General features: G+C 48.5%; 1 protein-coding gene across 1 annotated transcript in view; it reads left to right on the forward strand.

The window, feature by feature from the left end:
• The first annotated feature begins 3,256 nt into the window (after positions 1-3,256).
• Positions 3,257-14,249, forward strand: part of ISX (intestine specific homeobox) — a 58,569-nt gene continuing 47,576 nt past the window's right edge. The window contains exons 1-2 of the mRNA XM_036299047.1: positions 3,257-3,366; positions 5,444-5,521. Coding sequence (XP_036154940.1) covers positions 3,257-3,366; positions 5,444-5,521 — 188 coding nt within the window. The remainder of the gene's footprint in view (positions 3,367-5,443; positions 5,522-14,249) is intronic.

Raw genomic sequence — 14,249 nt, forward strand, 5'->3', positions numbered from 1 at the left:
GGAAAAGGAGGACCTATGGAATACTTTAAACAATAAAGATTTTTTTAAAAAGAATAATCATATCCATTTCAAGTAACGGGGGTGAGAATTAAACAATGTACTGTACACGAGCAGGCCTTGAGCAGGCCTTGTACGCAGCCGAGTCTGAAACAGCAACGTGCCCCCCCTCCGGCCCTCCCCATCTCCATCATAGGCTCCCAGTGGTCCCCAGGTTACCCTGGAGATGCGCTCATTAAGCAGATTAGTGCGCAAAACCAACCATAGCTCCGTCCTTGCGCGCCAGGATTAAATGCTGGTCGCAGCATCGCTCCCCATTAAGGCCCTGCCTCGCAGAGCCCAGGCTATTTCCCAGGGAGGGAGGTCTTAATAGCCATGCCTAAGGGGAAGCTGCTATTGAGAGGAGGGAAAAAACAAAAACTAGGACTAAAGGACCGTGAAGAAGGCAGGCCTGGTGTTCGAGCTGAAAATCCACCACCCTGAGTGCGGGTCTGCATCGCTCAGAGGAAGGCAGTGCTCCCCCGGTGGGAGAGAAGGCTGAGCACTCTGTCCCAGGCAGGCACTGTCTCCTCACTGCCTCCCCAGGCCCTTCCTCAAGATGGGAGGTGAGCATCGGTCTGCTGGGCCAAGGCCAGCCTCGCCCAGAGGGACACCACACTCGCCTGCTGCCCTGGTGGGACCCCAGCATACGCCAACCTTGGTTCCAAAAGCACCTCCCCTATTCGTTCACCAGCCTCGCTTGGAACTTGGGACTTTTCCATTTTAAAGTGCCATTCCTTCTGTTTCCTAAAGCTGGGCATCCCCTACCCTCAGGACAACAAAGCCAAAATCCTCAAAACCATTTCCTGCAACTAAGGATTCCTAGTCGGCTTGGAAATGACCTCTGGGTTAACCCAGCTGCCCTGAGGAGCTGGGAAGGAGATAAACTTCCTCCCGAGAAATTGAGAAGAAAATTCATCAAGTGTCCAGAAGCCCTTTCCCCCATGCCCTCCCCATCACACACACACACACACACACACACACACACACACACACAGACACACACACACGTCACGAGGATCCATTGAGGATCTTTAAAAGCCCAGTCAGCCCGTTCATTCGAGATGATGCCAGCCAACACTCCGGTTTCACACATAATGGAGGGCCACTGGCCAAGTGGCCAGGTCCTCACTACCTGACACATAAACACTCCAAATGTGCTTTAAACGTTAAAGACGTTTGTGACCAGCCTTCCGGCCAACACCCAAGAACAAGGGTTCCTCGGATGGATCGAATAAGGGAGGGTGAAGGTGAGAACTCATTGGCTATCACCACACCCATTTTACAGATGAGGAGGCTGAGGTGATAAGAAGCGACTTGCTCGTTACCACAGCCAACAGGTGTCAGAGCCGGCTTCAAATTCGAGTCAGCCGAGCACAGAAAGGTGTATGATTTTCGTTATGTCAAGTTCGTCCTCACCCAGGAGCTGTCTTTGCTCGCTCCCCGGTGTGGAGAGAGTTGGCCTGGGCCCTTTGGAAGCAAGGCAGCTCCCCGAGGCCCGTGGCTGTCAACATTTAAGGAGCATAAGAATCACCTGGGAGCTCATTAACTGAGCCAAACACAAGCTCCGGTGTGGCCTAGACCAGTTCTGCCCAGTGTTCCTGTGCGCACACATCTTCCAGGCGTCTCCTTAAAGTGCAGGTTCCGATCCAGCAGCCCAAGACGGGGGAGGGGGAGAGTTTGCACTTGTAATGAGCTCCAGGTGGCATGGATGCTGCTGGCCCTGGACCACACTTCAGAGTTGTGAGGTCTGGAGTGAAGCTGCCAGTGCTCGAACCCCAGCGTCGCCACTACTCGCTGCATAATACCTGCAAGTTTCTGAACCTCCCTGTGCCGCATTTTCTCCGTATGTAAACATGTGTATCAGTGCACTGCTACCCCATGGAGCTGCTTTTTTAGGATTAAAGGACACGATCCACCTAAGTCACTTAGCACAATGCCTGATGCATAAAAAAACACCTCAATAAATGATGGAGCTATGATTATTGTTATTGGTGAGCTTTGCGGCACATTATAAGCTTGTAAATCCCCCACTTACTTACATTTATTCAGCTTCCTGTCGCTTCCCCTAGAAATGAATTCACAGAGAGCAATAGCAGAGAGATTGGTGTAACACATTGTCATGTAGATTTCTGTTAACTCGGGGGATTAAACCGACCCTGGTTTATGTGCTGTGGTTGGCTGAGTCTGGGCCCTCCTGCTCCACGCGGTACAGCTGAGGTCTCTCCACACTGACTCGGGAGCTTAGCTGGGAGCACCGTGGGGGGGGAACATGCCGGGCTCTGTCCACGTGGCCTCTTCATCCGACAGTCGACCCAGGGGCCCAGCTTCTCCTCCAGCAGAGTGAGGGTTCCCAGAGAAGCCCAACGTGCAAGAGTGTGTCATCCTTCCCTTGCACTGTGCTGGCCAATGTCCCATGTCACATGGGCACAGACGACACAGGGCGTGAGCACCGGGAACGTGGTTCGTGGGAAGCCACCAATGGGAAGTCTACCTCAGTTGACTCCTTCGATGGTAAGCCCCTCGAGCCCAGCTCAGCTGCAGCCTGCCCTGTGGCATGCCAGTCCTGGAAGATTGTCGAATACATCTGACCCTGCAGCCACCCTGAGATGCAGTGAAGGCAAAGGGTGATCCCCGTGTGCCGATGGCTGTGAGAGTTTGATGCCATGCAGCTAACGAGCGTCAGTGCCCGGGCCTCGGGCTCAGGTTCCGCACTCTCTCCTCTCCGCTGTCCTGGGAGCCTTTAGCAGAAAGTCTTTCTGCCAACGCCTCCCCGCCCCGTGCGTTTCCCTTCTCTGAGCTTCCTGGTGAATGGTTATTTATAAATGAACATTTAAATGCATCAGAATAAGTGCTATTTAAAGGAACCCTGTGGTGACTCACTGAGTAATTAAAATAATCATTTATTCCATAAGCACTTATCAGCTACTCGGTTTGCGCCAGGCACTGCAGGGGTGAAGGTGGGGTACAAGGGAGGGGTGCACAGAGTTAGGAGCTGTGGCTCTTGCCCTCAGGGAGCTGAATCGCTTAGTCTTTCACCCCGGATCATTGTCAGTACCTGCTATGTGTCCGACTAAGTGGTGGGCATCAGAGTGGACCCAGCACCGTTTCTGCCCTCAAGAGGCTCACAGGTTGACTGTGAGATCAAAAAGCAAAGGATCCCACACCATGTGGTCCTCAGGTGCTAGCTGTGTTCGGGAAGGGTCCTCTGCAAGCGGAGATGGCCAGAACTCTGCCTGCTGTGGAGATGGGGCTCAAAGGAAGCTTCCCAGGTACAGTGACCCACCAGCGGTCCCTGGACACAGAAGCTAACCCAGCAGACAAGACCCTGTGAGGGCCTTGCAGGCCAAGACAAGAAGACACAAGAGACAGTACAAGTCACTGGGTGGAGGACAGAGGGTCCCCTGCGTCCAGTGTGCACTCACATTTTACAGTGGAGGACACAAAATTTCAAATGGCCGCGTAGGGATTCACAACCCTTGACATTGGACCACGGATCTGCCCCCAGGTCTGGGGACTCCTGAGGGTCCATGTTATCTGCAAGACTACCAGTCAAACCTCGCTTTGGTTGGCCAGGCCATCTACCTTGTGGAGTTTAAAATCCAGGCCCTAGCCGGTATGGCTCAGTGGATAGAGCATTGGCCCGCAGACTGAAGGGTCCCGGGGTTCAATTCTGGTCAAGGGCATGTACCTCAGTTGCAGGCTCGATCCCAGACCCTGATCGGGGCATGGACAGGAGACAACCAATTGATGTGTCTCTCTCACATCCATGTTTCTATCTCTTTGTCCCTCCCCCTCCCTTCTACCCTCTTCAAAAAAAAAAAAAATCAATGGAAACATTTAAAAGCTTGGAGTCTCTGAGTCCTGGAATGATGTCAGGGCCCCTCAGCAAGCCCTGAGAACAACAGGCAGAGAGGCAAGAGGCAAGAAGCTCAGAAAATGGCAGCCCCATCATGAGGGGCGCCATTCACAGCCAGGAGTCTGAGCAGACAACCGCCCACCATCACCCGGGCGGGTACCTACCTCTCCCACCCTCTCTGCTCCCGCCTGGCTCTCTGAGGACTCGGCAGGAGGGAGAGCCCTTCCCTTCTGGAGACACCTGAGCAGCTGGCCCCGTGCCAGAGCGTCCGCTGATTATTTAAGTCACTGCCTGGGCACGTTTAGCACCTGGATGCCAGCGCCGTCGGACTTCTCTGGGCCACGCTTCCTTTCTCAGTAAAATTGGGGATCAGATGAGGTTGGTCCTGATAACCAGGTCAGCTCTAGCACTGCCAGATCTTCTGGATCAACACTGTTCACAGAGGTGGTAGAAATGCGCTAAACCCGTGCGGTCCAGCAGGGCAGCCACTGGCCACATGTGGCTGCTGGCACTTGAGATGTAGCCTAAGGAATTGTTCGCTTCCTATAAGCTGAAATGATTTCCATTTAAGTAGCCACATGTGTGTATTCACAAATGTATTGGGCACTGCAATTCTAGAATGAATATCAAGAGAACCTCTGGGTCCCACAAGACATGGAAGCCCATTCAGTATTACCAGTAATATACCTACAGTAACCACCCCCACAACTTCCGTCAGCCACCCCGCAAAGCCACCAGGGGAAAAAAAAATGAAAATTTCCCTTTAAAAATGTTTTCTGTACAAACAAGTTTTATAACTCTTTGTCTGGCTGCCCTACATAACCGTACCGTGTCCCTAACTCTTCCTACGTAGGCATGTCGCTGCCTCCACAGCCTCCCACATTGGCTCAGCATTTCTTAAAGTAGTCAGTCTTTTCAAACGTTTTAACATAAAGTTTATTTTCATATGGGATTCTGAGGGGTTGGCTTAGCCTGGGCTTTTAGGGTTGTATTTTAGGCCTAACCGTGTTAGAAGACTCATATCTACCTCTCGTTGGTCCACCCGTAACATCAATGCACACCTTATTAGCATCCAGAGCTGGCCTGTTTTTTGATTGCATTCCTTGGGAGGCTAAGTCACCAAAGGCAACTGTTGACCCAGGGAAGCATTTAGTCTTAACACGCCTTTACCTCCTTGACTCTTACCCCAACTCTGAAGCAAGTGTCAGGGCTCCCATTTCACAGACCCCAAATCTGAAGTTCAGAAGATTTAAATGTCTTCTGCACCAAAGAAAGATTCCATTTCATGCAAGGAGACTCAGCAACCAGCTTCCTCTCCCACACTCAGAGGTTGCATGGCTCTCTGAACCTTCGTAGGTCAATGGCAAGGCAGGGTCACGGCCGCCTGCCTCACAGGTTGTGGCGAGGACTCCACAAGACAATGCCAAGCAGTGCCCATCGGTGACACGTGTGCCGTAAGTGCTACTTCCCTCCCTCCCCTTTCTCTGCCAACTGAGCAAGAGCACCCACTGTCTGCCAAGCTCCCACCTCTGGTCTGATTCACTGCAGCTCCCCGCCCACCCCACTCTCCATCCCTAGCCTGCGCTTCCAAGCCCTGCTGGATGCCGAATATGTCCAACCCACCCAGTAATGCCAGAGACAGACACAAGGAGAGAAATGCAGGTCACAGTGATGGGGAGCCAGGGCTCCCTCCCCAGGGATCCCCGGCCAAACCTCCCCCATCTTGGCCCAGACAGGCTGGAAAGCTGCCGTCCTGGACGCTCTGCCCAGTGATCAGCTCACGCATCCTCCTCCAGGCAGGAGCAGCCCCAGGCCACGGGGAAGAGACATCTGCACCCTCCTTCCCACCAGCGCCCAGAAGGAGCCTAATTAGACTGCATCTTCTTTCACTGCCGCCAGGATCGGCGCCATGGACACGCGGCCACAGGGTGGCTCCAGGCACAGATGCTGGGAGTGCTGACCCCGGACCGGGCACTTGGCTGGTGTCAGGAGCCTGGAGTCCAAGCACAGAGGCCTGCAGACGGCAAAACGAGATGAGGCCAGCGTGGAAGCTGTTTTTCTGGAAGGAAGTGAACATTTTCTCAAAACGGGCTCCGAGCCAAGCTAGCTTTTGAAATCTTATTCCTGAATTTTGGATCTCTGATGAGAAATTATATCAGCCAGCGTCTTGGCAGGAAACAGGCGCTCACTCAGATGGTAGTTTTGAAGATATTTTTAATGAAGGGACTCTGGTGGCCACACAGGGGTGGGCAGGATTCAGAGGGCCCACAAGGGATGCGGAGGCACCCAGGGACTAGCAACGGCAGGAACTGGGACGCCCCCTCCCCCCAGGTCTGAGCGACAAGGGGGGAAAGTTACTCTCAGAGTCTGAGGGCTGGAGGCCACCAACATCCACTGCCAAAACCACAGGGAAGCACCCCAACCTCCTCTCCTCCCAGCCTCTGGCTTCCCCGCTGGCTAAACCCAACCAGGAGACCAAGGTCAAGAGCCCTGCAGGTGCCCCTCTGGAAGAGCAGGAGCCTAGTCCATGGAGCAGGGCTGGGCAAGGGTGAGGGAGGATGTGGGCAGACGAGAAGCTCTAGGTTCTGGCAGTACTGATCTACGATCAGATTTCAGCTCTCGCACATATAAGTGACACTGAGCAAACCCTCACATTTCTGAACCTCAGTACCCTTGCCTATTGAAGGCATATTGTCCAATTTGGAAAGTCAGTATTAATGTTGAATGAGTGGCTGGCACAGAAGAGGCAACCATCAACGACGAGCAGGTGGCTGGAAAAAACACAGGCTTTGCAGTCGGACACCTGGGTTTCCCCTCCTGGCTCCGACACTCCCCAGTGTGTGACTTGTGGCAAGGAACTCAACCTATCTGAACCAAGCATGTCACCTTCGAAAGAGGTATTTATAAGAACATGTCAAACGACAAGTGCTGGAGAGGATGTGGAGAGAAAGGAACACTCGTGCACTGCTGGTGGGAATGCAGACTGGTGCAGCCACTATGGAAGACAGTATGGAGTTTCCTCAAAAAACTAAAAATGGAACTCCCATTTGACCCTGTGATCCCACTTCTAGGAATATATCCCAAGAAACCAGAAACACCAATCAGAAAGGATATATGCACCCCTATGTTCATAGCAGAACAATTCACCATAGCTAAGATCTGGAAACAGCCTAAGTGCTCATCAGTAGATGAATGGATTAGAAAACTGTGGTACATCTACACGATGGAATACTATGCTGCTGTAAAAAAGAAGGAACTCTTACCATTTGCAACGTCATGGATGGAACTGGAGAGCATTATGCTAAGTGAAATAAGCCAGTCAATGAAGGAAAAATACCACATGATCTCACTCATTCAGGGATAATAAAGACCATTATAAACTTATGAACAATAATAGATACAGAGGCAGAGCTGCCTCAAACAGATTGTCAAACTGCAGCGGGAAGGCCTGGGAGGGTTGCGGGATAGGAGGGAGGGGGTAAGAGATCAACCGAAGGACTTGTATGTATGCATATAAGCATAACCAATGGACATAAGACACTGGGGGGTAGGGGAGGCCAGGGGATTGTCAAGGGCGGGGGGAAAAAAAGGACACATATGTAATACCCTTTGTAATACTTTAAGCAATAAAACAATAAAAAAAAAAAAAGAACACGTTAGCTAAACTGTATATGTGAAGGGTTCGGCACAGTACCTAGAACAGGAAGTGTCAGTAAACTGCTCCCATTGCTCTTCTGGTTGCTGGTAAAGACGAGTAGAAAGTAACTCACAGGTGTGCCTGGAGGCGTTTCCCTCTTTTAGATTTCTTTCCCCATATCAGGGGCTGTTGAACTTGAAGTTCAGGTCTCCATTCAGCAGAGCCTCTTCCATGCTTGCAATTCTCTCCAAGGCAGACTCACAAGTCCGGAGCAGCCAGATCACTGATATTGTGACAGACTTGGCTCCCACCCCTCCCCCTCCCCCACCCAATCTGACTCTTCCTCCACCCAGAGAGGAGAGCAGCCCTTGGCTGATAGATCATGCTCGGAGGCCTGGCTGGAGGAAAAGAAGCTTGGCCCCTCCATGTCCTAAGACAGTGGTTCTCAACCTTCTGGCCCTTTAAATACAGTTCCTCATGTTGTGACCCAACCATAAAATTATTTTCATTGCTACTTCATAACTGTACTGTTGCTACTGTTATGAATGGCCATGTAAACATCTGATATGCAGGATGGTCTTAGGCGACCCCTGTGAAAGGGTCGTTCGACCGCCAAAGGGGTCGTGACCCACAGGTTGAGAACCGCTGCCCTAAGACAAAGGTGATGATTTCCCTAAATCATGATGAACCTGGAGACATAGTCCAGACCATCTGAGCATTGACGATCCCTTCCCTGTTGAAGAAATGGATGTGCCTTGACCCAGGCTCACATCTCAACCATGAGCAGATGGACAACTGGACTGTTCTGAACCAACCTGCTGCCCCAGCACCTAGCACAGGGCCTCGGGGATACACCTGAGCACTCACAATGTGCCAGGACCTGGTGTACTTCACTGAACAAGGCAGACACGTGATGCCCTCATCATGTTTACAGCCTGGAAGAGGAGTCTGGAGTGTTAGAGGGAATTACAAATGTTATAGCTGTTATGAAGGGGGAATCACTGCTGGTTAGATGCACAAGGTTGCAAAAGACCACTGTTCCGTCATTAGCAGAAGAAAACACCAGATAAACTTAATGTCACACTTTTCTTTAAAATCACCGATGAGTCGTGGATGCAAAGAAGTTTAAATGAGCCAAATTCCATGGAGGAACCAGCTCTGCACCAGTGAGGAAAGAGCACCACCATCCCCACACCTGAGGTCGGTGGCCTGATCTGGGTTTATATGGGCAGAGAAGTTGGCAGAGGGACTTTGCTGAAACGAAGGTACACCAGCGAACTTTTAGTGACAATGTGGGCTGGCATGACAGATTGGAATCTAGAAGAGTCCAAATGCAACAATAAATCTCTTGACCAACCAGTTCCCCACAGGAATCGTGCTGCGTAGGCAGCTGTGGAGTTGGGGCTGAGAAGCAGAGATGGGTCTTGTAGTTTTGTGCTTAGGTTGAATCTAGAGATGAACTGAAATTAACCAAAGCTGTAAGCCAAGACCCTCCTGACCCAAATTCTGATAAGATCAAAGAAATGGTCTCTTGGCAGTGGCAGCATGGAAAGTTAGATGCTGGGATGAAGGTTAACAGATCTCTGTTATCTCATTTGAAACCAAAAGTCAACTAAATTAATTAAGCTTTACCTCAGCCCAGCTCAGCTTGAACATGGTGCGATCTGAAGGATCACCCACTCATCCTGATTCCTGACAAGGAAAAGAGTGTGCCTCTCTGGGGGGAAAAATTATATATAATCTAGTTCAGTCTCTACTGCTTGTTTAATTAAAATTTCCAACATACAATCTATATATATAAAAGCCTAAGTAACCATTACGACTGAAAAACCAGAATGACCAGAACGACCAGAACAACTGGTGGACCAACCACTATGATGCACACTGACCACCAGGAGGCAGACACTCAATGCAGTATCTTCCCCCTGGTGGTCAGTGTGCTCCCACAACCAACTTCCCGCAGCCCATCCCCCCAGCCGCCCCCCCCCCCACCTCCTGCCCCGGACCCACTGGCCAACCTACTGGGGTCCCTCCCCCCAGCTGGACAGCCCCCCATTAGGCCTTGATCACTGGCCAGGCTGAGAGATCCCACCCATGCATGAATTCGTGCACCAGGCCTCTAGTTAAAAATAAGGAGACATACAAAGAGGAAGAAAAAATAAGACCCATAATCAAGAGAAAAGATAGTCAATATAGATAGATCCACAGATAACCCAGACATGGTAATGAACAAACAAAACCTCTAAAATAACTGTTATAAACATGTCAAAGAATTTTAAAAGAAAATATAATCCCACCAGCATGGCTCAGTGGTTACATATTGACCTATGAACCAGAAGACCACAGTTCAACCCCCAATAAGAGCACAAGCCTGGGTCTTTGTAATGATACTAGATTTATTATCAAAAGATTACAATCTAACATTATCAAAGCTGAAGTATTAATAGGACCAGCGGAAGGAGAGATTGTTCTGATTCTAAGAATTGATTTGTCCCCATCTGACACTGGCCTCCCATTTAAATTGATTCGAAGACAGTTTCCCATGATGCCAGCATTTGTGATGACTATTAATAAATCACAAAGACAAACTCTAGGCAGAGTAGGAATATTCCTACCTGAACCCGTTTTTGGAGTAGGTCAGTTATATGTTGCTTTCTCTCAAGTTCAAAGAGCATGTGATGTTAAAGTTAAAGTTGTAAATACTTCATCACAAGGGAAATTAGTCCAGCACTCTGAAAGGGTTTTCACTCTTAATGTGGTGTACAGGGAGATATTAGAATACGTTTAATAACTATCAGTCATTGTTTGCATCAATGTTTTTTTATATAATGTTTTTGTTGTTTTTATATCATGATTTTGTTGTTTTTATATCATGTCTTTGTTGTTTTCATATCATGTTTTTGTTGTTTCTATATCATGTCTTTGTTGTTATATCATTTCATTATTGTTTATTTATTAATAAATTCATATATTATTTTCATATACATTTTACTCATTTCCTTTCATCTCTGACACTTCTATTATAGAGAAAGGGCAAATAGCAATATTAAAATATTTCCTCGAATTAATTCCCTTTTAATGTGCATGAATTTCATGCACCGGGCCACTAGTTTAAGGATAAGAAAGAAGTTCTATTCCATTGGAAAGAGCAAGAAAGAAATGATGAGAAATGGGGAGGTATATGGATTAACTTTGTGGACCAAACAAACCATGTCTAGAAGTTGGGATGTATTACTATACTAAAAGCAAAGGAAAGCCCTTGACACATTCAAGCAGGAGATTTAAATGGTTCACTTGTTTTAAAGGGATCCTGCGATCATCCTACTTTGATGGATCAGGCAGGAATAAAGCTGGAGCCAACCACCCATTCGGTGTTACCACTGTTCACAGGAGAGAGGAGATGTAGATCTATGAAGGTGACCATGGGGATGGAGAAAGTAAAGGGGTTTGAGAGGCCATTTCGAGATACAATTCAAGCACTCTCTAAACAGATTATCATTTCTCAGGAAGCTTCCAAAGCCTTATCTGGAAGATCTCCACGCTGTCTGCCACTTCTCTGCTCCTCCTTCCGGGGGTTATAACAAGTTCTCCCTCCTTCCCTTCCCTTCTCCTTTCCCAGCCTCCCTCCAGGGCAGATCCAGCCAAGCTTCCCAGCACTGGGCCCCTGCTGTGAAATCCATATGCAGATGAGCCCTATAAATTTGTGTGGATAATGAAGGTAAGTGAAGAGACCTCACACTGGCACCACCTAGGGCAAGCACGTTGCCCTAGAGTCAAACAGAGCCAAGTTCTATTCCTGCCTTTGGCACTTATTGGCTGTGTGGCCTTGCACAAGTTACTTAACCTCTCTGAACTTCAGCTTCCTCGTTTGAAAAATGAATATATTACATTAGCTCACTGAGCACTTATGAAATTTAAGTGACATTGTGCGTCTGAAGGCTGGGACAGTGCCGGGCACACAGAGCGAGCTCGAGGGAGATGGGCTCCATTTCCTGCCCAATCCTCCCTCCTTAGGTGCCTGAGGACCTATTTACACCGAGTTTCCTACTTGGCAGCAATCCTTCATGGTGCCCCAGTTTTGTGATATAATTTTGATAAATTAAGTGCAAATAGTCAAGAGTCATCTAATTCATTATGTTCAGCTTCAGTGGCAATTACTAGCTGCTCCACGCCTCCTGGCAGGTCACGGCAGCTGTTGGGCAGCCTCAAGCTATTGCTTAGGCCCTATTGGACCATGAGTTCATATGTCTGGGCTAATAAGGAGGAAACAGCGTTGGTAAGAGAGAAGCTTAGATATATCTCTTTAACTCTTGGGGCCTTGGTTGAGACCCCTAGACATGAGGAAATTACTCTCATTCCCAGAAACAACATCCCTACTACCCGTTTACACTCACACGCAAGACTTCCTCAGCGCTAGTCACCCCTGCAACAGCTACAAGGTAGGGGGTAAATAAGAAAACAATAACTCAGAACCCTGAGTGTGGGTGTGGCCTGCGACTTGGCTCTAGCCAATAGACTACAGCAAACGTGATGGGATATAGGTGATTTAAAATGTGATTATGTGACTAGGTTATGTTAGGATATGGTGCCCATCTTGGTGGACTCTCTCCCTCTTGCTGGTTTCGAGTAAGCAAACAGCCACCCTGTGTGTGATGGAACCACAGACAGACTCTGGGATCTCAGGGTGGCCTCCACAAACAGCCATCAAGAAACGGAACTCCCCAGTCCCAGAACTTAGAAAACTAAAATCTACAAGAAACCTGTGACTTTGGAAGTGGAGCCTTCTTCTGTCCAGCATCCAGGTGAGAGCCCCACCTTTGCCATCACCTTTAATTACAATCTTGCAAAGGAGCCACCTAAGTCACATTCAGATTATAACTCGCAGAAACTGTGAGATAATAAATGTGAGTTGTTTTAAGCCACAAGTTTATAGTAATATTGTTACGCGGCAGTAGATAGCTGATGTATATGGTAAGCACTAAGTGAATGAATTAATGACTCAATGAATCAAAATTAGAAAATATTTCTAATTGGCAAAGGGGGCAGACCAAGACAATTTGAATCAACACACATATATCTATTTTAAGCTCTATTTATGCAGAGGATTAGCTAATTGGGCTGAGAACTGGTAAGGAGGGTTCATTCATCAGGGTAGGCCAACCACGATAACAAACAACTCCAAGACCTTAATGAGGTTTAACGCAATGAAAGTTTATTTTTCACTCGAATCAGAACCCAGCGCAAGGGGTAGAGGAGGAAGAAGGGAGCTGACCTCTGCCCCATCTAGTCATGAGGGGACCCAGCTCCTGCCATCTATGCTTCCCCATCCCCTAGGCCTCGGAGTCTTCCACTGGGTCCTCTGCATCCAGCTGGCAGACAGGGAAAGAGAGGCACATGAAGAACCATGGGGTGGCTGTGCAATTGGGGGGTCGGGGGGTCAGGAAATGGACCTTTCCTTGACCACAACTCTGTCACATTGGTTCACTTGACTACAAGGGATGCTGGCAATGTAGTCTAGCTCGAGCCCACAAAGAATAGGAAGGGGATCGGTGAACCCGGACTTGTCTCTGCTCCAGAAATGGAATTCGTAATGATAAAAAAATAATCAAGAACAGCCTTTCCCAGCCAGTGTTGCTCAGTGGTTGAGTGTCTACCTATGAACCAGGAAGTCATGGTTCAATTCCTGGTCAAGGCACATATCCAGGTTGTGGGCTCAATCCCCAGTGTGGGGTGTGCCGGAAGCAGCCAGTCAATGATTCTCTCTCATCACTGATGTTTCTATCTCTCTGTCCCTCTCCCTTCCTCTCTGAAATCAATAAAAATATATTTTAAAAAAGAACAGCCTTGACCTCAAGTAATTGCTAATGTACTGAAACCGCCATCCTTCATCTCGCCCCAGTTTTGTGATATAATTTTGATAAATTAAGTGCAAGCAAGCAAGTAGCAACTAATTATAACACATGATGCAATATGAAATATTCTTGAGAGAGATGGGGAGACAGGGAGACAGAGAGAGAGGGAGAGAGGCCGCCTGATGTAACGGCACTTAGCACTGAGACTCAGCTCCACCTTTTGTTGACTATACCACCCTGGTTAACTTCCTTACCTTCGCTTCTGTTTTCTCACATTCAAATTGCAGAAAATAACTTCAACTCTCAGTGCCTCAGTCTCCTCATCTAGTAAATGGAAATAATACTGCTTCCCTCAAAAGTTTTCTGTGCAGGTGAGATAGTCCATGTAAAAAGATAGTGCCTGACACATAGCAAATATCCTACATAATAAAAGGCTAATATGCAAATTGTCCCCTTGGGAGTTCAACCAACCAGGAGTTCAACCACTCACTATGACATGCACTGACCAGCAGAGAGCAGTGCAGAATAAAGGAAGGCCCCAGCTGGCAGCCAGCAGCCGGGGGAAGGAAGGCCCCGATTGGCCCTGATTGCCAGCCAGGCCTAGGAACCCTACCTGTGCATGAATTTCGTGCACCGGGCCTCTAATATACATATATATACTATTATTGTTAATTATTACCTCATCACTATTATAAGTTGTTGGGGCCCGCAAGGACTTGGAAGTGCTTCATAAAGAATAATGACTTTTTCTCTATTCGGCAGATGGTTGTTACATGGCCCAGTGCTTGGGAAGCTCAGAATAAACACAGATTAATTCTTACCCTCGGAGATTAGAATGGGCTTCCTAGAGGAGGTGGCATTTAAT

Source organism: Myotis myotis, unplaced genomic scaffold, assembly GCF_014108235.1.
Source record: "Myotis myotis isolate mMyoMyo1 unplaced genomic scaffold, mMyoMyo1.p scaffold_m19_p_3, whole genome shotgun sequence".
NCBI lineage: Eukaryota > Metazoa > Chordata > Mammalia > Chiroptera > Vespertilionidae > Myotis > Myotis myotis.